At 40.6% G+C, this 24,056-nt stretch overlaps 1 protein-coding gene and 1 non-coding gene across 2 annotated transcripts in view; one reads left to right on the top strand and one right to left on the bottom strand.

Moving 5' to 3' along the window:
* The window catches only part of LOC116156032 (uncharacterized), a 43,583-nt gene extending 32,470 nt beyond the window's left edge, over positions 1 to 11,113 (bottom strand). Inside the window, exon 1 of the mRNA XM_064488636.1 lies at positions 10,992 to 11,113. Within this exon, the coding sequence (XP_064344706.1) occupies positions 10,992 to 11,113 (122 nt within the window). The remainder of the gene's footprint in view (positions 1 to 10,991) is intronic.
* On the top strand, positions 6,893 to 7,024 carry LOC116152170 (small nucleolar RNA SNORA25). The gene has a single exon (XR_004135739.1). It is a non-coding gene; the product is annotated as a small nucleolar RNA SNORA25 (small nucleolar RNA).
* Positions 11,114 to 24,056: the final 12,943 nt, after the last annotated feature.

Here is a 24,056-nt window from a genome sequence, read left to right as displayed (position 1 = left end):
AGTGGAATCTCCTTGTGGTTTTAGATTGCGCTTCCCTGATATTCAGCTTCTTTCATACGCTTGTTGGCCATTTGTATATCTTCTTTGGAGCAGTATGTATTAGAAATTATATATTATAGATAAAAGGCTCTTTTCAGAAATATGATTTGGGGAAAATAGTCTCTCATTCTGTGGATTGTCCATTACTTTCTCAAGAATGTCCTGCCCCAGGGCCTGGCATTAGCACTTCCCTCTGCCTTGAATCCTCCCTGGACACATATGTGGTGGTCTCCCTCCTTCCTTCAGGTCTTGGCTCAAATGCCTACTTGTCAGTAACATCTCGCAGGATCCCTTGTAGTGATCACCCAGTAAGAACAATGATGACAGCCCCATGCATCACCATCCGTTCCACCTCCCTGCCTCATTTCCCTTCAAGCTTTTATTACCATTTCCATGTAAATACAGTCTTTTGTGAATTGTCTAATTCTTAACTGAAATGGAAATTTCATAAAGGATTTTTTAACTAGTTTACTTTATCCCAAATGTAATTCACTTTACGTAAGCAGTATGAATGCAAATGAAAGAAGGAATGAATTGCATGAGAAACAGTAATATATTTCACGTTATTTTAATAAACCTATGACTTTTTCCAAATCTGCATGTGAATGTATATGCCAGCATACTTCAGTCATTCTTTTGTCAGCTGATATAAAACTAATTTCTTCATTTTTCTTGGGAAGTAACCTTTGGCTTTGGAAGATTTAATAGAAAATAATAGAGGAAAAGCTAAAATAAATAACTACTTAATAAAGACTTAAATGTGGCTACCAGTGGTGCAACTTGAGCTGATTGAAGCTTGAGGATGGTAGCTCCTGGGAAGGGTCATCATCTGCCACTGTGTCTCCCCTCTGAGTGTGAGGGCGTTTGCATTTCCATGGATGCATGTGTGACCAGTCTGGATTGTCACAGGTCTGGAAGGCTTTTCAGTACCAGCTTCTGCTCTTTCTTAGCCTGGCCTTGTGTAGATTGACAATCAGGTTCAGTCCTTGGGAGTTTTCTGGGAGTGTTTGTATTTCCCTGGGACACAACTAAATAATTACAGCCTAATGTGGTAAGTGCTAGGCTAGAGTTCTATGGAAAGAACAGGATAGTTGCTGAAGAGGCCACGATTTCTTGATCTTGGGGGACCTGGGGTAATCTTCATGGTGAGGCAACATTTGGGGCTGTTCTTATAAAATGTATTTGGTGTGAGGAATTCTGAGTTGGAGGAGGGTAATATATAGGGGAATTGGAATGGGATTTGGGTAGGGGTTGAGACTGACAGAGATGGATGTGGCCATAGCATTCTGGAGTGGCAGTGAGATTGGAGAGGGAGAAATCTGCTTCTGAGATTTTTTTTCAGAGCCGACCTAGATAGGAAGTGTTGCCTAACTGGATGTGGAGGGGAGAGACTGGAACAAGACTTCTTGCTTGGGTGTTTGGACCGGATGGCCATAAACCAAGTTTGGATATTCAGAGGATGGACACTGGGGATATAAAGGAACAGAGGATCAATTGGTCACATTGATTTCTTTTAAGTTTTTATTTTGAAATAATTATAGCATAACTAGTACACTGAGATCCTAGGTAGCCTTCACCCAGTTTTCCTGAATGATAACACTTACAAAAGTGTTAAAATCTGGAAATTGACATTGGTATGATCTATAGAACTTTTTGTGATTTCGCCGGTTTCCCGGGCACCCGTGTATGTGTGTGTGCATGTATGCCTCTTTGTATCTGTGCAGTTTTATTACATGTTGATTTGTGTAACCATCACTACAATCAAAATATAGAATTGTCCTTCCTCTGCAAAATCTCTCACACTCTTTCCCTTTTCCTTTTCCTGACCCCTTGCAGTCACGAATGTGTTTTCCATCTCTGTAATTCTTGTCATTTTTGAGAGTATTAAAAAAATGGAGTCATATACTATGTAATATTTTGATATTGGCTTTTTTTCACTCAGTAGAATTAATTCCCTTGAGATCCATCCAATTGTTGAGTGTATCAAAAGTTCACTTCTTTCCATTGTTGAGTAGTAGTGTTCCGTGTTATGTATGCACCAAAATTTGTTCCATACATTGAGGGACATTTCGGTTGTGTTGAAGTTTTGCCTATTACAAATCAAACTGTTATGAATATTCATATGTATTAACTTTTGTGTGTGGATACATTTTCATATCTTTGTGATAAGTGGCCAGCATTGCATCTGCTGTGTTGCATATTAAATGTACATTTAGAATGTATTTTTAAGAAGCTGCCAAACTATTTTCCATAATGACTGTACCATTTTAACATTCTCAGAAGCAATATATGAGATATCTAATTTTGCCACATCCTTGGTATTGTCACCATTTAAAACAGATTTAGCTGTTCTAATATGTAGGTATAGAGTAATATCTCATTGTGATTTTAATTTGCAGTTTCCTAATGGCAAATATTTTCATGTGTTTGTCTTCTGTGTACTCTCTTTCATAAAAAGTATCTATGTCTTTGCCCATGTCCTAGTTAGATGATAGTGCTCAGTATCACCACTCTGAGCTACCTTGTTCTGCCTCATTGCTGCTGGCAAGGAGGAAGTGACTTCTGACCCCCCAGAACCTGGGGGAAGGCTGAGGGAAGCAGGTTGCTGAGTACCATAGCCTCCCACTCACCTTTACCTCAGTGCTGCCAGGTCAGGCTGCAGGTCCAGTTCTGCATGTGGCCACACTGATTCCACAAGAGGCCAGGTTTCTTTTGGTCTTGGCTGGAGTAGAGCCAGTATTAAGAACAAGGTTTTTCTGCGAGATGTTCCTTTCCCTGTCCCTGGGCTAGAGGGAGGGAGAGGCTTTATTTACAACCCTTATCTTCTGGTGGTTCCAGGTCCAGGCTTCTCCAGCACCTCATAAGGGGTGAAGGGGAAAGAAAACCCAGGGAGCTTCATGACTCCTCACGTTGTCAGCTTCCTGGCCAGTCAGCCTTCCCTCCATTTTTGATAGATTTCCTGTGTTTGTTTGTGGTCTTAATGCCAGGATTTTTAGTCACAAGAAGGACTGGCAGCAATGGAGTGACTTCATCTTAGCCCCATGTTGGTTTTTAAGGACCTGAGCTGCTTCAGGAGGTGGTCTAGACTCAGTAGAGCTTTGTGAAGAGACCTCAGCGTAGGGCCATTGACACCAGGAGATGAGGGATGAGGGCTTGGGAGCCACTCCAACTGTGTGTGAACCTTGGTACCTGTGCTTCCTGGTTGGGACTTAAGGCTCGGCTTTCTCATCGTGCTAATGGGGGTGATGCTGTTGCTGCTAATGATGCCTGTGTCTGTGACATTATACATGTAAAGTGAGTTGCAGGATTCCTAACTGTTACTAAGGGCCCAGTAAAACTGAGCTCTGGTTTTATCTATAGATGAGATTCTTGGCTCTAAGAAGATCGTTTTTGGGCTTAGTGAGAGTGATCTAAGTGAGAACAAAAGCCAGGTTACAGGGATTCAAAAACCAAGCAAAAGATGAGAAAAGAAGTCAGTGTACCTTCAAGGTATTTTGCTGGACAAGTAGAGAGAGGGTTGTGAAGGGATTCAGGGAAGTGACTGGGGGAGAAAGGAGTGTGAAGTTTAGATAGGAAAGAATAAAGGACTGAAGAGGGAGAAATAAACAGGTAAGTTACAGAAAGAGCCAGGTTGCTGCTGATGCTGGATTTAATACCCGGGTATAAAGGAAAGAAAACTATTCCCTGAGACCAGGCACACTCTGCCCTGAACCCCCGTCCAGCACAAAGCCCAGTTCCTGGCTGTCATCACTGATGCCACCAAGTATGTTGACCTTTACCACTTCCAAATCAGACACCCACTGGAACTGTCACCCACCACTTCAGCTCCTGGTAGTCTGCAGCTCCTGTTGCAGAAAGGAGAGAAACAGAGGAAAGGTGAGACTGAGTGAGGAGCTAGGACATTAGGAATTTTTATATAATAAACTCCAGTCATTTATTATTATACCATCAGACATTTATTAAGCATCTGTTTTATTTCAGGTGTGTGCTCTGGTTATGATGATGACAAAATAGACATTATCCTTGTGCTTATGGAGCTTTCCTTCGAATGTGGGAGTCAAGCCTTACATGTTCATGCACAGTTGTGACACGTGCTGTGAGGGGTAGGGAATTTATACAGTGGAGTTATATTACCAGGGGGATTCTGCATGGATGTGGAGGGTAAGGAAGGCCTCCCCAAGGTAGAGAGATTGGAGCTGAAATGAGGTAGTGGGTACTGTGGAAGCTGAGAAGTGTGGGGAATGTTCTAGACACAGGGCACAGCATTTATGAAAGAGGAATGTGACATGTTTGTGGAAGTGAATGAAAGCCACCAAGACCAGTGTGTTCAGCAAGTAGAAGCAAGACCTGCGATGGGAGGTGGAGGAAGGTGAGCCATGCGGACATCGTAGGCACCCAAGGTCTAGGGTGTTATTCTAAGAATGGCGGTTAGCTGTTACAGAGTCATAAGTAGAGTGACATAGAGTACATGCTCTGGTCCACTTTTTTAAAAATAACACTGTGTGCCCTGTAGGACTTATATTAGAGAGAGCCATGGATGGCTATGAGGAGACTAAGCCCAGTAACAAAGGAGGCAAATTGAGAGAGGAGGTAGTTTGGACAAGGGTTATGGCCGTGGAAATGGAGGGAGGTAAGTGAACTGGATACTTAGTGATGCATCAGATGCGGAGGCAAAGTAGGGAGGGATGTTTAAATGACTTTCAGCTTTGTGGCTGGGTGACTAGTTTCCAGTTTCCAGTAATCAGGATCACTGAATATTTGGGGGAAGAAAACATGAGTTTATTTTTAGACTTTTATTTGATCCAACATGCTTCTTGGAAATGTTGAAAAAGTAGTTGTATGTGTGGATATGAAAGGAAAACAAAGGATTACGATGGAAACAAGGGCTTCAGACTGGGCAGTGAAGACTGAGGAGTTCAGCAGAGGGGTGAGAGGAATTCCAGGAAAGAGGTTACAGTACTGTAATCAAAGGGGATATTATTAGGAGGCAAGCCTAAGAGTGAGAGGCATGGCGGTGTCTGAGGAGAGAGGCAAAGATTTAAAGATTAGATTTAGAATAGAAATTGTATGAACATTGTAGAAACTGAATTAAGGAACTCGTGAAAGTCTGGCCTAGCAAAGTGTTTTCATCCATATCCCTTAGAGCACTGGGTCCTTGGGAGTGTTACTGTCATGTTTTCTCTCTATCTCTCTGTCTCTGTCTTTCTCTTTTTCTCTCTCTCACGCACAATCATGTTTCATGATGGAGTAAGTATGGGGATCACTGTTAAGATGAAGCAGTTTGTCAACAACATAACTTCGAAGAGTGTTTGTCTACGATTGTGAGTCTCAAGGTGGACGGCCCATGCAGCAGTACTTACTGACTCTCAGGAATCCAAGTCCACGTTCTCTGGAACAGCACTGGAGAGACACCTGCTGGGTGTCATTAACAGATTCGGCCACAGAACTGTGCATCAGTCCCTCTCAACATCCTCCCCTCCCTCTCCACCCCTGCTCCCCAACCACCTCTCTGGGAAAGGTACAGTTTTTCTCAGGCATTGAAATAGCAGAGTTCAGTGTCATGGTGTTGTGGGTTTAGAGCAGTGGAGGTCAAAATATTTGGTGAAATCAGAGATGACAGCCAGGAATCTGGATCCATTCTGCCCTGTGGTTGGGTAAATAGCATGTCTGGGTGTTGGGTGGGATGAATCTTTGGTAACCAGTGAAAGCCTCCAACTTAGCAGCAGGGGACTAGTTCATGTATAGGCAAATAGGATACCGAGAAAATGATATTCTGGAAGAAACCTTCTGCAGATAATCGGGGTCAGGGTGGGAAGGGGAGAACAGTAAAAGAAAGGAAGTAACCAAAAAATAGCCCCTGTCCTGGATACTGAAATGATTTAATCTTAGAAAGTATGTGCCTGGGATTTGGAGAGTGAAAGTTTGTTATTTAAATGTTTATAACCTGGAGGTTCTTTTATGTTGGTAATTGATGTGTTAGTGTGTAGCTGCTTTGCACATAGCTTTGGCCATAAGGAAAAATGGACCTATTTCAATAAGTAACTCTCATCACCACTGGTATGGCAGTGAGATCACCAACATCCTCTTCATAGAGGGTTATATAGAGTTTAAAAAGCAGAGGAAGAAGATCACTATAGAAGGTTTGAGCAAATAAGAGTGATATTATGAGTAACTGGGTGTTTTGTGAGGTGGGATTTTGCTGGAATCAGAAGCCCAGCATTTATCTTGTTATCTCCAGTGCCTAGTGTAATGCCTGGTAAACAGTCAGCTTTTGATTGCATGGGTGGATGAATAAATAATCTCTAAAATTCATTTTTTTAAAAGAAGAACCAGAGGAGAACACTTGAGACTAAATTTTGGAGGTGAAACAAAGCCAAAAGTATCGAGATGACCTCTAAGTTCTGGTATGAATTTGTAGCACTAGTTTGACATAGTTGATGGTTGCTGATAAGAGTGAGAAATTGGGGATTTTGACAGGTAGAAAAATACTGACTTTTGCTTGATCCCACATGTCTTGCAAGGAGAAAGCCAAGATATCAGGCAAGAAGAAACAGTTGGCCTTGATGTAGCAATGAATAGCAGAATGTTGCAGATTTGATTAACAGTAAGTTAGTTCTATTTTTGTAACTTTCTACAGATAAGTATTCCTGCATAAGAGATGAATGATATGTACACGAGGGCGTTGTGTTGAATGAATGTATAGATGAGTGAATTCACATGTACCTTTGCTGGATGCAGCCTCCTTATTTCTTAATCTAGTTGTATCCTAGTGTTTGACATGACCAGTTCTGTCTCAAGCAAGCATAGGTATCTATTTGGATTTCAAATTATCTCATAAGGACCCTCATTTTATAGGTCATTTCAAAGAGGGCTGATGGGACCAAAACCCAGGAGCTCTTAACGCTGTGATCAATGATTAAGTTCTTCATTGGATGTATGTAATAGTAACTCAATAATGCTATGTTTTCCTAATGGAGATACAAGATAAAAAAAAAAGACCCTCATTTTACTCTAGGATGATGGTAAACAGTTGGCATTATATGTATATCATTATGTCTTCAATATTTCTTATTTTGATTGTCTTGTTATTGACTTTCCTCCTTTTATCTCTCTCTTCACCCAGGACATGGAGGCCTTCTTTTTTCCTATTCAATTACTGATTTAATTTTTCTGTCTTTAAAAAAATTACTGACTTGTAACTACATACAGTTATCCCTCGGTATCTGCAGGGGATTGCTACCAAAATCCCCAGATGCTCAATCCCTTAAATAAAACTGTTTGTAGTTTGCATATAACCCACACACATCCTCCTGTATACTTGAAATCACCTCTTGATTACTTACAATTTCTAATACAACATAAATGCTATGTAAGTTGTTACTGGAGCACAGCAAATTCAAGTTTGCTTTTTGGAACTTCATGAAATTTTTTGCCTGAGTATTTTGGATCTGTGTTTGTTTGAATCCACAAATGCAGACCCCATGGATACAGAGTGCTGACTGTACCGTGAATCATACTTGTCACTAGGACCACAGAGATACACAGGACATAGCCCTTCTCTCCAATAAGCTCCAGTCAGTAGAAGAAGTAGACATACATGTGTAGCACCAGTAAGACATTGTAGTAAGCACAGGATAGAACAAATATAAGGTTCTGTGTTATTGTGGACAGAGACTTGTTATAATGAGGATCAAGGTGAGCAAGGCAGGCTTTTTAGTGGAGGCTATGCTGCAGGCAAACCATCTCATTTACTTCTATGTATCTTTTGTTGCATTACATTCCAAAAGCAAAATGGATCAAGCCCCTCAGAAGATCTACTGGTCTGTCATTAAATCTTTCCCTGCTGAAAGAAGCTTCCTTTGAGGAGCTAGCCTTTGCTGGGTAATCCCATCAACAGAAAAGCCTGCATTTCAAATCAGTCAGCGAACGCAAAACACAAAATAGCTTTGTTAGAAATCTCTCGGGTTCTATCATTTACAGCAGTTTATGGCTGAGCTGCCTTTATGTTTAAACAACAAAAAATGTTGAAGGGATTTTAACTTCTGAGGACTAGACTCAAACTAAGACACGGTGGTCGACTCAGACTTCTTAATGCACTTAGAAAATATAGGATTTTGACTGTTTTGAAACATCTTTGTGAATTATAGAGATAAGAATGAAAATAAAAATCATCTAAATTCTCTATTAAGAATAAATTTTGTGTTTTTTGAAACCTACAAAATATTCTGCCGTATGTTAAAATGCAGAGGATCCTCTGCTATAACCAAACTGAGAGCAACAAATTTTTAGCTTGGATTTTAAAGGGTGAAAGAGGATAGTGAGAAAGAAAAGAAGCCTAGAGCCAGTTTTGTGTCAAAAAAAATTTGAAAGAATCAAAATCTTTTCTTTTTGTTCCATGACTTAATAATTAAATTGTACTTTTCTTTTCTGAAAACAAATAGGCATAAACAATGACTGAAATAGTTAAATACATATTTCTTTTCTTTAAAAATGTTATAACACCTTTAGGATCAAATTACTTTCAAATTAAACTTGATTACTTTCTGAGAGAAATACCCCTTTAAAATGAAAGTCTTCCATTACAGACAGCATTATAAACAGCTAACAAAAAAAAAACAAAAACAAAAACAAAACAAAAACAAAAAAAAACAAGGGAGGAAAACTGTACTGTTTTAAAGCATGCTGGAATAAATAAAAAAAATTTTTTTTGGCACATCACTAATAGCCAATAGCATTTGGAAGATTTGGAGATGAGCTGTTTTGTATTAAACATATTTAAACATTTTAAAATGACATGAATTAAGTCAAGATTTACCTCAAACAGATGCTAAAAATATCAAAATACATGGAGTTTTCCTGTATTTAAGATCATGATTATCTAACAACCACTTGGCTTTTGTTTTTCCACAGAGCACAGTCAGATGAACTGGAAAAAGTGGAGAAGCATGGCTGGTCCTCCAAAGACAAGGAAAATGCCAGGTTTCTGGACAAACCTGAGCAGTGAGCATATCATAGCAGCCTGTAGATGGCATCCAGGCTATGGGTGGGCTCTTTCCATTTGGAAAATGCAGTATCTTCTGTGCACACATCATGAATAATGTGAGGATAAATGTGTTTTGTGCATTGTCTTTTACCTCTTAACTTGGCTTTCATCAGGCTTCTATGAAATTAATAGAAAATAAAAAATAGAAACATAGACCCTTCCTTCATAGCTCATAGACTAGTAGAGAACCGATAGATATCTGAGTAACCACTACCCAGTATAAAGGTATTTTTTTAGTTATATAAATAAGATACTATAGAAACACAGAAAAGGAATGATTAAATATACTTGTACAATTATATTTAAATTGGATTTTGAAAAGTAACCAATAAAGTGACAAGAAATGGATGGTAAAATCTGATATAGCTAGAACATAAGGTGCTGAGGGACATGGAATCAGAAGATGGCAAGCCATCTTTGCAAAGGGTCTTAAGGGCCTGCTGAAGTGTTTGGGCTCCATTGCGCAGTCACTGCTTAGCCACGGGAATGCTTCTAGGCCAGGATGCAGTGCACTCAGATAGGCGTTTCTGAAAGGCCATCATGAAGCACTTGTGAATGATGGTGTAGAGGGGAGACTTGAAGCTGGAGAACTAGCTAGTCAGGTATTATGGTGCAAGCTAAGGACCCTGGGTTAGGATGAAGAGGAGAAAGGGATCTGGGAGTCCTTGGAGATGCAATGGAGTAAGATTCTAACCAAACACATATACAGGGTAAGGAATTGTCTTGTTATTTCACACTATGAAAAAACAGGCTTTTTCCCAAGCACAATATATCAGGGACTACTGGGCACCCGAGTCAGGCACTGGGTCCCATGTTTAAAAAGTCAAAGCCTGGGTGGGGTGGGAAAGCACTGGTTATACCTGATCTACATCACAGCTCTGTATGTCTGGCTAAAAGAAAATAGAGTATCGGGGGGTCAAGATGGCAGAGTCGTAGGACCACGAGTTCACCTCTTCTCACGACTAAAAACAAAAACCACAATGACTGCTAAACAACCATTGACAAAAAAGACTGTAACCTAGCAAAAAAGATCTTCAATTAGAAATATAGAGAGAGACCTGCAGGGGACAGTAGGAGGGCATGCTCACAGTAGAATCAGGCCCCAAACCGCCTGGGTGGGTGACCCACAAGCTGAAGAGTAATTAAGTCACAGAGGCCCTCCCACAGGACTGAGAGCGCTGAGCCCCATGTCAGGCTCCCCAGCCCGGGGTCCAGCGTTGGCAAGAGGAGAGCCCAGGACATGTGGTTTTGAAGGCCAGGGGGCTTACCTCCAGGAGCCCCATGTGACTGGGGCAAACAGATTTCATTCTCTTGGGACACATACACAGAATTTCGCATGTGCCAGGTCCAAGGGCAGAGGCAGCTTGGGAGGTCTGAGTGGAGTGAGGGCACAGCACAGGTTTAACACGAGGGCCCACTCCTGGGAAAGGGACCAGCAGGACTTGGTGCTCGGTCCCCTGGCTGGTTTGTAACAGCCCCTTGTGATGTGCTGATTCTCGTGACCTCCTCCAGGAACGTGCGCCCTTTCAGCATCTCCGCCACCTCTGCTTGAATAGACTGCAGGGATCTCTCTTTCCTCAGTTCTTCAATGAGAAAACTGATTTCCTTCCTTGAATTCAGGTTGACCGTCATCAACTGTCTGTAAGTGTTAGCAAGGCTGGGTGTATTTACTGGCTCCTTCTCTAGCCTGGCGTTCTTTAATGTCGTCTCCATCCTGGCACACTCCTGTTTAGCCACTTACAGCTGGTCGATGAGATGGCACTTCTCTTCGATCTAGGCAGCCAGTGTTTCAGCCTGCTGGTTTTCATAGCTTTGATAAAGGTGTCTTCTAACACACTGAACAAGTCTGCAGGTAAATAAGATACTCACCAATGAGGTGAAGACAGGGAGACTCAACACTGCCTCCCACTGGAGGCTCTGGAACATGAACTGAGAACACAGGCCATCGCGCAGCAGCACCACCAGGACCGCACTCAGCTCCCTCAGGATCAGCCCAAAGCCAAGCTCCATGGAGGACAGCAGCCCTTCCATGGCACTGACCCACCCAGGGCTCTGCCCAGTTACCATGGAGCCACCAGCCACAAGCCCCAGGGGACACCCCAACATTCCACCCGGAAACCAACCAGCAACTGCCATCCCAGATTGGTCAGTTACCAGTGTGTGGGGGAGGGGGTGCGTCAGAGGGGAGGGTTGTAACCAAAGTGTCATTCTCTCCATTACTGTCCATGATAACTTCTCTTACCTCTTTCTTTTTGTGTTTATATCTACATACAGTAAAAAAATAGAGTGAAATGTATCAATGTTAAGTTATTGATTTCACAAATTTTTCAAATTCCTAAACTTCCACAGTCTCCAAAAAGTCAGTGTATGAACCATATGTTTGAATCATATCCATTAACACAGAATATACACTTCTGTCACATTTCAACTGAACCACACTCTCTGACAACATGCATCCATCAGTTTGATGGTAGCTGAACTTGATAAAAATGAAATAAATCACACTACACTGTGATGTCTGTCTCTTTTGCTGTAAGTAACATTTTTAAACATACATGTTTTTAATTGAATATGCTATTCATTCTGGTTGTAGGCCTGAATAATTCGTCCTTGTAAGATTATATCACAAATTGATCCATCCTCGTTTTTTGTTGTTAATGGACTTTATTCTTTTAGAGCAGTTTGAGGTTCACAGCAGAATTGAGCAGACAATACAGAGTGTTCACACATAGCCCTCATCACCACCACACACATACTCCCCTAGTCTCAACATCCCACATGAATGTGGTATATTTGGTACAATCGATGAACCAACATGGGCACATTATTATCAACCAAAGTCTATAGTTTACATTAGGGTTCACTCTTGATGTTGTACATTCTGTGGGCTCTGACAAATGCATAATGACATGTAGCCACTATAGTATCATACAGAATAATTTCATTGCCCTAAAAATCCCTTGTGCACCATCTATTCATCCCTCCCTCCCTCCCTCTCCCCAGGATCTTTTTATTGTTTCTGTAGCTGTACCTTTTCCAGATTGTCATTTGGTTAGAATCGTACAGTTTTTAACATTTTCAGGCTGGCTTTTTTCATTTAGTAATAGGTCTTTAAAGTTACTCCCCAGTCTCTCATGGCTTTATCTTTTTTTCTTTTCTTTTTACTGCACCTATATTTTTAAAATTTACCTATGTGTACTGTTTATTGTCTCTATGAATGTTTAGAGCTTTAGCTTTTTAAACTTACATAATTATCAAAGGAATAAAGCCAACTACAAAATAAGAATTAATTTAAAAAGATATATACACCTTGCTATTAAAACATTATTTATAATTACTAAGATAAGGAAGCATCCTAAGTGCACATCAATAGTTGAATAGATAATGAAGATGCAGTATATGTGTATATAATGGAATTAACTCACCTATGAAAAAGAAAGATATTTTGCCATTTGTGGCCCTTCATTCACTTTTTTTCACTTCAAAAGCCAGACATTTTTAACTGGCAGAGACAGTTCTATTACATCAAAAACAACAAAATACCTAGAAATAAACTTAACCAAGGAGGTTACCTATACCCTGAAAACTGAAATGCCACAAAGAAATGGAAAGATTTCTTGTGCTCTTGGATTTGAATAATCAACACTATCAAAATGGCCACACTGCCCAAAGCAACCCACAGATCCAATGCAACCCCATCAAAATATTCACAGCATTCCTCACAGAACCAGAACAAACAATTCCAAAATTTGTAAGGAACCACAAAATACCCCAAACAGCCAAAACAATCTTTTGTAGGTCTTTTTTTTTTTCCTTCTCCACTTTCTTCTTTTTGTTCTCTTTTCTTATGGATGACTAGAGAAGGTCCTTTAACATTTGTTGTAAAGCTGGTTTGGTGGTGCTGAAATCTTTTAGCTTTCATTTATCTGTGAAGATTTTGATGGAAAGAGTATTCTTGGTTTTAAGTCTTCCTCTTTCATCACTTTAAATATATCATGCCACTCCCTTCTAGCCTGTTGAGTTTGTGCTGAAAAATCAGCTGATGACTTTATGGGAGTTCCCTTGTATGTTTTTTGTTGCTTTTCTACTACTAATTTTAATATTTTCTCCTTATCCTTTATTTTGGTCAATTTGATGACCATGTGCCTTGGTGTGTTCCTCCTGACCCTGTGTTGATCCTGAATATTAACAATTTTCTATGATTCAACATTATACAGTAGAGATTTACATAATAATGGGAATATGACTCTATAGCAAAAATTACAGAAAACAGCCATATCTACACTCATACATCTGCCTATCTGTATATAGAGATGCTTTTATTATTAAACAAAGAGAATTAAAGTCTGGGCTCAACTATAAGCTTCCTGGGGACAGGGCATCTTTATCTGCTGACCACTGCATTCCCAACACCTGGCACAAAGCCCGGTGTGCGGAAGGTGTGCAATTGAATTTTCAATAAATGAAGACACTACGAGATCAGTAAGACATACTAAAAGAATGTAAAAGAAGGAAAAATGAAAACAACTATGAATGAATGAGGGAATTGAGAAATTAAGAAAGAAATCTAAGGGCTGGTTCCTTAAAAACAAACAAAAGAAGCAGCTGCCTGATGAAACCAAGGGGAAAAGACAAGACTTGTAGCGGATACTGAGCACATGCTAAGCACAGTCTGACAGATGTTTACATGCATTTTTTAAATTTAAACCTCACGGCTCACACCAGATACTAAAAAGCTCGGGATGGATTAACCACAATGTGCAAACTCTATGTATCATTGCAATGAACAGAACTTATTTATTTACTTGAACAAAATTGAATACCTCAACACACAAAATGCAAAAAAGAAACAGAAAAAAATTAATTGAACATCTGGAGAAATTTAAACACTAAGTATTTGTCTTCAAGAAACGAATTAACATTTTCAGGTGTGAGAAGGGTCTGTTTCTTAGACCCTTTAAAATCTTACCTTTTAGCTGTACACATTTCTAGATGAAATAAGATTTGAAGCAAAAGTCCAACAAAAGGAACTGATTAAATGAACTCTAAAATAGGTAATCACTCAATTTTTATTTTATTTATTTTTTTAATGGAGGTACTGAAGATTGAATCCAGGACTTTGTGCATGCTAAGCACGTGCTCTACCACTGAGCTATTACCCACCCCCCACTGAATTTTTAAATATCACATACTGGAGAATTCTTTAGCAACATGCTGTAAAACACTGAAACGTATGTGAAGGTGAAAAATAAAATTCAAAACAGTATAACCTTAATTTGCTTGGAAATACAATATGTATTAAAATATCATTTAAAATAAATGCATATAGTGAGAAAACAAGAGTGAGAATACACACATTCAAAAATTAAGAATTAAACCAAAAAAATACGGATTTGTTGGTTGGCCTTACAGGTGATTTTTACTTGCTTTCCGCGGTTCTGAATTTTTCAGATTCCACCTAATTAGATGTACTATGGTCAAGAAAATAAAGTGAAATTCGAATTTTTAAAGGCCCCAGGTAGCCCCTTCCTCACTCCGTCTGCCATTACCCTAACTCTGCACCCTCATTATTTTGTGCCTGAATTGTGTTAACATAGTTCAACCTGATTTCTCATTTCTCTCTGTGCCCCTGAAGCCGGAGGTGCTTTCTAAAGGAAATAATCACATCCCGAGTCTCAGTGGTCTCTTAGGCACTGAAGAAATATAAAATTTAAAGAGAGAAAAAAGATTCCTGTCTTCCAGATATATGTAACCTACAGAGGACACAGATTAGAATTCAGCCGAGTCTGTAATGGAGAAGTGCTAACATCAGTAGCATGAATTGAGTCCCCCAGGTGGAGGAGGGGGACTTGGAGGCCCTGCCCCGCGGGGGGAGCAGAGGAGGCTCTCGGGGAGGAAGAAGCCCCCACAGCCGAGGCGGCACCAGGAGAGGGTCTCCACTAGAGCAACGGCTGGAAACGGGGAAAGACTGAGGGTTTCACGGTGAATTCGATGCAGAGTCAGGAAGAATCGCGAATTGGTCAAGCATCAGGCTTGGGACCCTGAGCAGATCAAAGTGCAGTGAACAAATGGGAAAAGAGAAAGACGAGGTCTGCATTTCTCACTGTTTCTGAATCTAACACCATCATTACTCCTAACGCAGACCTCACCCAGAAGCGAGATCTGAGCACTGACACCACCTTCTCCTCTAAACAGGGCTCTCTCTGTCCCAGACAGTTCCTGTCTCCCACTGGTCCGCCAGAATCTCAGCAGCATTATTAATTAGGTCCACTCAATAAAATAAATGGTTTTTAAAAATCTCTGTTGGTAGATAACAAAGCAATCACTATATTTAACATAAAATGAATTTTACCAGAAAGAGTTTTTCACAGTTTTCAAAGACCGTATCATTAAATTATTTGCAATCTTACCTCTGTCCATAGTGAAGTTCATCGTCCTAAGGACTCCTCTTGCCTCAAGGACATGAGAAAAGCTGAGAAGTCCAACACTGGCACTTTCTCCTGGGGGGCAGGGGACAGGGCAGTTTGAAAAAATTAGTCATTTACATTATTAACTGAATAAGAAATTAATGTAAAAGGAATCTAGCATACTATTTAAAGTAGAACAGCATTAGTTAACTCAAAAGCTATTTTTTAAAAAAGAAAATATTACCCAACTTTTAAGGTGAAGATACTGATTACAAACGACCAACTATTGAAAATGAAAGATGACTTTGTCAATCTGGTTTCCTTAAAATCAAGGTTACCATCTTAGAGACAAGATGGTCAGCAACTAAAGGCAAAAACAAAAACATCCTGTAAGAAATTACTTAATCCTTTAAATCAAAAGTTACTTTGTGGGAAGGGATAAATTTGCGAGTTCAAGATTTGCAGAAGTTAGCCACTATGTACAAAAACACGTTTTAAAAAAATTTCTTCTGTATAGCACAGGGAACTATATTCAATACACTATAATTAACCTTTAATGAAAAAGAGTATGAAAACAAATACATGTATGTATATGCATGACTGGGACATTGTTTTGTACACCAAAAATTGACACATTGTAAGTGACTGTATACTTTAATAAAAAATTAATAAATTTTAAAAGTGAATCCTATTTTTCAAAGCCACAAAAATGACCCCTGCCTTAAGAAACTCACCTAGACCTTGTCATTCCCCTAAGATTGCACGTCTACAGTTAAGACACCTGGCTGTAATCCAGGGCCTGGTGTTGGCAAAGCCACTCACAGCCTGTCATGTCAATAAAGTTTTACTGGGACACAGCTATACCCATTTATTTATAAACAGTCTACAGCTGCTTTTGAGTCATTGTGACAGAGATGGTATGACTCGAAAAGCCTGAAATGTATGCTAGTCCAGCTTCTCAAAAAAAAAAAGTTTGCTGACCCTTGTTCTCAGCAATAGTGTTACCGGGCTCTGTAAAAAACACGGAAAATAGTATATTTTCCTTGAATGTCAATTTATTGGAAGATGTGGAGAAAAACATTGAGGAAACCAGGTGAAAGTCTCCCAGAGCCCTCTCCAGTATGGTCTCATAGTTACCCCACCAACTCATAAAGTGTCCGCCAGGGGAGCTCAGAGACCCAGTGCCTGGGGGCTTTGGGGGCAGATGGTCACACAGATACCCTCTATATAGCACGTAACAGAGTCTCAGATGGCCAGGAGGAATAGCACTGTTCAGCACAAACCACATGTGGTATATTTATACAACGGAATACTATTCTGCCATAAAAACCAACAACGTAACGCCATTTGCAGCAACATGGATGTTCCTGGAGAATGTCATTCTAAGTGAAGTAAGCCAGAAAGAGAAAGAATAATACCATATGAGATCGCTCATATGTGGAATTAAAAAAAAAAAAAGAACATAAATACAAAACAGAAACAGACTCATAGACTTAGAATACAAACTTGTGGTTGCCAAGGGGGCAGGGGGTGGGAAGGGACAGACTGGGATTTCAAAATTTGCAGATACAACAGGCATATGCAGAATAGATAAACAAGATTATACTGTACAGCACAGGGAAATATATACAAGATCTTGTGGTAGCTCACAGCAAAACAAACAAAAAAAAAGGGATGATAAATATATGTATGTCATGTATAACTGAAAAATTGTGCTCTACACTGGAATTTGACACAACATTGTAAAATGACTATAATTCAAATTAAAAAAATATTTAAAAAAAGAAGTACTTCCTTAAGTACTTACCTTCTGTCACTATAAGAGCTCACATTGTATATTTTCTGCTCTAGCCCTAGAATCAGCCATTTCTGCAAGGAGCCTGGTTCTTTTATCTGGAAAAATGGTACTTGAAACCAAGATCTGGGCCTTAGATGTTCTTGTTGCTACTGGGATGTCACTGCTTCTAGGCTCTCTCAGAGGACAGAGCGTAAAACGTATGTGTGTATAGTAACCTAGGCACACACACATATTTTTCTGTAACCAATAAAATGTGAGTTCTTATTGATGTCTCCAACTTTAATACATTACCACATGGATCACTGTAGCCTCCTCCTTTGCTTATCTGTGAATTTCCACTCCAATAGTGAGAAATCTCTCTTTCTACCTACTGCTATTCATTTACCTATTGTTCAGTTCCAGTGTACACGTATAGCAGTATCAGAATTAACTACTGTAACACGGAAACAGCTTTATCAACTGGAGTACAGTGCTTATGTGCAGTTCCGTTTGCCTTTAGTTTTATAGATTTTGTTTATTTCCCAAGTTACTTAGGTCAGCATCTTTTCCCCCACCCCTTTCAATGAGACTGCTTGATGCATTGCAATACAGTGAGATTCTTTTGTTAAATTCTACATTCCATCCTAAATTATTCCTACTGAAAGAGGGATGTTGAAATTTCCAAATATAATAGTGGACTTGTTTATTTCTTTTTGCTGGTCCCCATGTATATTTCCTTTTTTATTGAAAGCATTTTCCCCAAGCACAAAATAAAAGTGGATTTCATTGACTTGCAAGTGACCAATACATGGTACTAGATTTATCTTTTGTAGCTCTGTTAGTTGAGGAATTTTAATTTCACAATTGATGGGAATGGTTCATTTTCAAAACAGACTTGCAAATTTGTCAAGAGGGAGAATATTGTTCCTTAATGATAAAGTGGGAAACTGGGGTATCTAGAAATTAGTTATTTAAAGAGTCTAGATGTCTAGATGTCTAGATGTAGATCCAATTACTCTGTCTCCATCATGTTTTGCTGAATAACAAGAGACACCTCTATTTCTGAAGAAGTCGATCTGAATTTACCCTAAATTAGAAATTTTAATTAGAGTTGGCATAATGGAGTTTATGGGGTACTTGATTCTCTACAATTAATGTTGTCATTTAGCACAAGAAAACTTCAAGGATTTGGCATGATAGGGAAATGAAAATTTTTATTTAAATTCAGAATTATCTTTCTTAGTTTTAAAGAGAACTTGTGAAGTCAGAACATTACTGAATTGAAGTGGAACAAAATAAATGATATTTGATTTATCTGTATAGTGCCTACCGGTCTGCCGTGAATAATGAGAACATTTATGACTAATAGCAGATTTAGTGCTTGTATCACACTGGCATTGGATTAAAGTGCTAACAATTTATAATTGCCTTTTTGTACACTTGTGCCCTGAAAATGAAACATATTTTTTTAAAGTAAAAAAAAAAAAAAAAGTAAGGGGCAGGAGCGAGCGGATCAGCCTCCAGGAACTGGCTGTGGAATCTGTCAGAAGCGCGCCAAGGCCCAAGGCGGGAAGCCAAGCTCCCTACCTGCCGGCGCGCGCCCGGGCCAGCCGCGCACGCGCACGCCTTCCTTTGGACGCCCGGCCTCGGCGGCTCGCGGGTACGCTGATCGCGCAGAGATGGGATCCCCGGGTCCTGCTTGGGGCGCTGTGCCGCGGGGAAGCTTCCGCGGAGCGCGTGGAGACGCTGCGCTTTCTTCTGCAGCGACTCGAGGGCCAGGAGGCGAGCGGGGGCGGCGGCGCGCGAGGTCGTGGCCAGGTACCTGGTGCTGCTGCTGCGGAGCCTGCGCGGGCGCCCCGCACTCCGGCGCCTGCTGAGGGCGGCGGGCGCGGCCCTGCGCTCGTGCGCCCGCCTCGCCGAGGGCCCGCAGCTGGTGGCTGCGCTGGCCGAGGAGGCGCTGCGCGACTTAATCGCCGTGGGGCTGGCGCCCGGCCTCAAGGGGACCTCCGAGGCGGCCGTGGAGGTGCTGGCGGCCGTGGGGTCCTGCGTGCGGCCCCGCGAGGACGCGGCGCTGCTGGAGCGGGTGGCGCAGGCCGCCCTCGGCCTGGCGCTGGGCGGGGACGAGGCGGGGCCGGCCGAGGACGCGGCGGCGCTGGTGGCCGGGCGGCTGCTGCCGGCCCTGGGCCTGTGCGGCGGGGCGGCGCTGCGGGCCGTGGGGGGCGGGCTGGTCGCGCCCGGGGCGCCCTCGGGGCTGGGCCGCCTGGGGCCGCAGCTGCTGGTGCTCAGCGCCCTGGCCGAGAAGCTGCTGCCCGAGCCCGGCGCGGAGCTCTTCTGTAGGACCGTGCAGGCCGGGCTGGCCCAGGCCGAGGACGCCCTGACGCGCAATGGGCGCGCTACCTGCTGCAGCGGGCGGTGGAGGTGTCGGCGGAGCTGGGGTCGGAGTGCGCGTGCGCCCCCCAGGAAGGAACTGGTACTTGCCCCTCTGTCTCCCCCCCTCCCCCCAAAGGGCCCATCCCTGCCTGACTTTCTGGGAGGGAGTTCCTCTGCTTCCGACAGTCAGTTCCAGGGGTCATCTCCGCGATCCATACAGAATTTGGTTATTCTCATGGTACCCAGAGAGTCCGAAAAACCTGGGGAACCTCATCTCAACGTTGTTCTTTAAAGTGATAACAAATCACTGCAGCAAAGAGCAGTCTTCATTACCTCACCTTTCTGACCCACAGCAGTGACATACTGCATCCACGCAGTAACTCAGGAAGGGGAATGAGCCCCTGCAGGATTTTACAGACCAAATTTTTACTATATCGTGGTAGGTCCGTTCTAATGAAGGGTTAGAGCCCATCAGAGGGGTAGGAAAACTATTTGCAAGTACTGATCAATGAATTGACTCTTGACTGTTAGGAGGATTTTGTCCTGGAAACCATCACACTCTTGAAATTTCCCTTGGTAGTTCTCTAAACAGTGTTTGTTCAGCATATGTGCCTTAAGTAGACATTTTGAGGGTATTTTTGCAATTCATTTAAAAGAAAATAATGAAGTTTTAATTTTTTTCTAACACTTTGATCCTGTTTATGAGTAAATTCCTACCGCTTTATTGCCGAACAAGAGCAGATGAAATAGCAAGGCCCTTCAGTTTGGTTTCTTCGCTGAAATATGTGAAAGTCATCTTAAGTTCATTTTGAGCTGTCAAAATCCAAAGTGGATTGAGTGATTCAAAACTGCCTCAGTAGATGCAAATTTTGTAGTCTTTCACCTGTAGCTATGTAATTATTTATACTGGTAAAGGATTTTTGCTTGGTTGAAATGAGATTAGATTTTTATGTAAGTTAAAACATGAGATAGTAGTATTTTAATGGTCCATAAGTTGGTAATCATCTAATGAGAGTTGTCACTGGAAAACATTTTTAAAATTACCAAAGTTAAACTTGCATTTATTTTAAAGAGTCAATCATTCTACACATTTAAAAATAATGGTCTTTCCATGCTTGCCCCTCTGCCCTAGTTTCCTTCTTTTCAGAGAGATCAACCACTTTTACTCTTTTAGCTGATTATTTTGGTATTTGCCCTCTATCTTGAAATAATCTAGTTATACCATAAAATCTTTTGTCATACTTCTCATTTTGGTTAAGTGTGGGTTCAACATTTACAAAATTATGACCATGAAAATACTGTTCACAGGTGATGTATGTAGTAAACTATGATGATTTTTTTCCTTCCTGCAGGTTTTTCCTAGATTTGTGTCATTTTAAAATTTGTTTGGTTATCTCCATCCTTATCACTAATTCAGCCCCAAATTCTTAGTTGTCTAAATCTTTCCTGTACAAAGTCAGATCATCCGGCATTATAAACTTTCCCAAAGAAGTCTCTCCCGGTGCCCTCTTACAAGCTCAGCCTGGTGCACAGCTGACATTCTTAGATCTGCCTTCACCATCATCCAGGGGATTCCCTTTACCTGAGTCCTGTGTTGGAGCTCTTGTTTCCTGGAGCTCATCTCTTCTTTTTAGGTTTACTTATTTGTTTTGGTGTAGTTCATTTTCCAGTAATTTCCTGAGATAAAATTTTTTAAGATGTTGCTTACCTGATAATTTTGTCAAAGGATCCTTAATTTCTGATGTTTTTATTTCTCTCCTTTCCATCTGACAATTTTTAAAAATAGTTTTCATCTCTTGAAAGTCCCGATCTGTTCGTGCATGTTGTCTTTCTTTTCTGCTAGATTCTTTAACATACTAATTATCATTATGATTATGTACAAGTTCTATACCTGGACCATCGCTAAGCCGGGTTTTGTTTTCTATTTTATCTCTTGGCATTGGGACCACTTGACTGTTTAAAACTTGTCAAAATTTTATTTTATTTCTTAACTGCTTTTTTTTTTTTGAACGACCATCGCATCCTGCCCTTTGGAATTCACAACACCTGGTTGCACTGCAACCTCAGCTCTCTGACGGGCACCCCCAAAAGCTTAGGCTCCTGTAGATTATCCAGCCTTTTCTCTTCGTTGGTATGGGAGTCCTGTTCTCATGTGGCTTTTTATGTCCCAAGTGGGAGCCAAGACCAAGCATGTCTAGAGCCTTTGTTTTGCTCTCACATTTGATCATTTGATCGAAGGTTTGATTGGGGTAGAGTTCTAGCTTGGAAAACATTTCTGTTCAAGATTTTAAAGGTGTTGATCTGTTGTCTTAGAAGCTAGAGCTTCCGTTGTTACTGGGTAGAAGTCTGAAACCATCCTGAATCGTGTTTGTTTAGATGTGATGTTTTCTCTGTGGAAGATCGTGGAGGCTGTGTCCCCGGGGTCCCGCTGTTCCAGTTTTGGCATGGGCCTGTTTACATCCTTGTGCTGGGCACTTGGTGGACCTCTTCAATCTGGAAATCATGTCCTTTGGTTCTGGGAACTTTTCCCAAGTGACTGCTTTCCTTCCTCCCTGTTCACTTTCTGTTCTCTTTTTGAATATTGGACTGCCTGGACTGGTCTACAAGGCATCTTTTCTCTCCGACTTTCTATGGTTTTGTCTTTTTGCTCCACTTCCTGGGTGATTGCCTCAACTTTATTTCCAGTCCTTTATTTGAGTTTCTTGTTTTTGCTATTAGTTTGTGTTCTCATGAGATCTTTTTCATTCTTGGAGTCTCCTCTTTTTAACAGTATCTTGTTCTTATATCATAACTGCACTGTTTTACCTCTCCTTAAAGTACTAGTGAAAGTTTTTTTCTTGTTTAGGTTTTCTTTTTCCTGCATAGTTTTGTTTTTTCTGAATTTCCTTGTTTGTTTTAGTCTCAATCTTTGGAGGCTTCTCTGGATGCCTGGTGACCCTTAGATACTTGCTCAAATTTAAGAACGTAGAACCAAAAGTCATGTTTAAAGCTCCCCATTGTTAGAGAATGCAATGTTTGGTAATAGTGGCGTAATTTTAAGAACTACTGTCATTTAGAAACTTAGTGAAGTTTTCTACTTTAGGACCTAAATCTTGGAACTAATTTTCTTTTTTAAACCATATTAGGCCGAAGTCTGTGTTGGTGGTCTGAGAAGGAAAAAGATGAGCTGCTAAAGTTTTGGGAAAACTATATTTTAATTATGGAAACTTTTGAAGGAAATCAGGTAAGTGTTTTCCTATATTAACAGTCCTATGTAGATGCAGGTTTTTGTTTTCTTTTTCTTCAAACATTCTGTAAAAGTAAAAAAGACAAAGAGACCAGCTTGGATATAGCATAATAGAATACAAGTGTACTTTGTTTCCTGGTGTAGATTTAAAATTGAATTTAAAATTTAAATTTGAATACAATTTAATTTAAATTTAAATTCGAATTTAAAATTTAACATTGAATACAAACTCAGGAAATTGAATAATACTTTCAGTTGACTTAAATTATCATTCAGAGAATTTGGTGTATTCGATCTTCCTGACATTTACTTCCTAAGTGTTTGTAGGTTTTAGTTTCCTGATGTTATGAGTAATCGCCAAAGAAATACACGTGTAGGAAAATATTACTAAAGTCACACTTAAAAAATATTACTTACAAGTAAATTGTTATTAAGTAAATAATGACACTTTGATTTTTTTAGGTTTTCTTTTTAGTTTTTTTAGTTTCTTTTTATCTTTGCATAGCTGGTCCTGAGGATGGAAACTTGAAAAATCATTTTCAGTTGACTTTGAATTCATTTTTTTAGCATGATGGAATTTTTAAATTGAGAGGAATCTCTTAAGATTGCCTAATGCAGTGCAGTGGTTCTCAAACTGTAACAATCCTTAAAGTCTCCCAGGTGGCTTAAATATAAATTGCTGGGTCTGGGACCCCAAGTTTCTGATTCAATAGGTCTGAGACAGGACCTGAGAACTTGAATGTTTTACATGTTCCCAGTCTGTAAGCTGCAGGCCACGCGGGGGCAGCCGTCTGTGGAGTCGTTACCAGGTGTCAGTGCAAACGCACGCTGAGCGCGGTGTGGCCTGGAATGAGGAATTACTCACATGTGCTAAATATATATGCAGATGCTTGGATGAGGAGTAGAGAAAGTCGTATGGAATTTTATGGTTTTCCTTAATCCGTAGATCTGTTGAAATCCCACTATTTAGAAATTCTGATTTACCTTTAGTTGGAAGGACCTATAAATTAGCCTCGTATCTACAGCTCAGTCTAAGAGTAAGGAGCACTGAACTCTGACTGGCTCTGCTTCCAAATGTGTGACCCTGAACGACGTGAGTGACTAAAATGTTTCAGTGTTTTTTCCTCCTTGTGGTGTAGTGGTATTATCAGCCCTGCCTGTTTCCTGGGACTGTTGATGATTACACGACGTCCT

The sequence above is a fragment of the Camelus dromedarius genome, chromosome 8, assembly GCF_036321535.1.
Source record: "Camelus dromedarius isolate mCamDro1 chromosome 8, mCamDro1.pat, whole genome shotgun sequence".
NCBI classification, from domain to species: domain Eukaryota; kingdom Metazoa; phylum Chordata; class Mammalia; order Artiodactyla; family Camelidae; genus Camelus; species Camelus dromedarius.
This window is presented reverse-complemented; position numbering and strand designations above follow the sequence as displayed.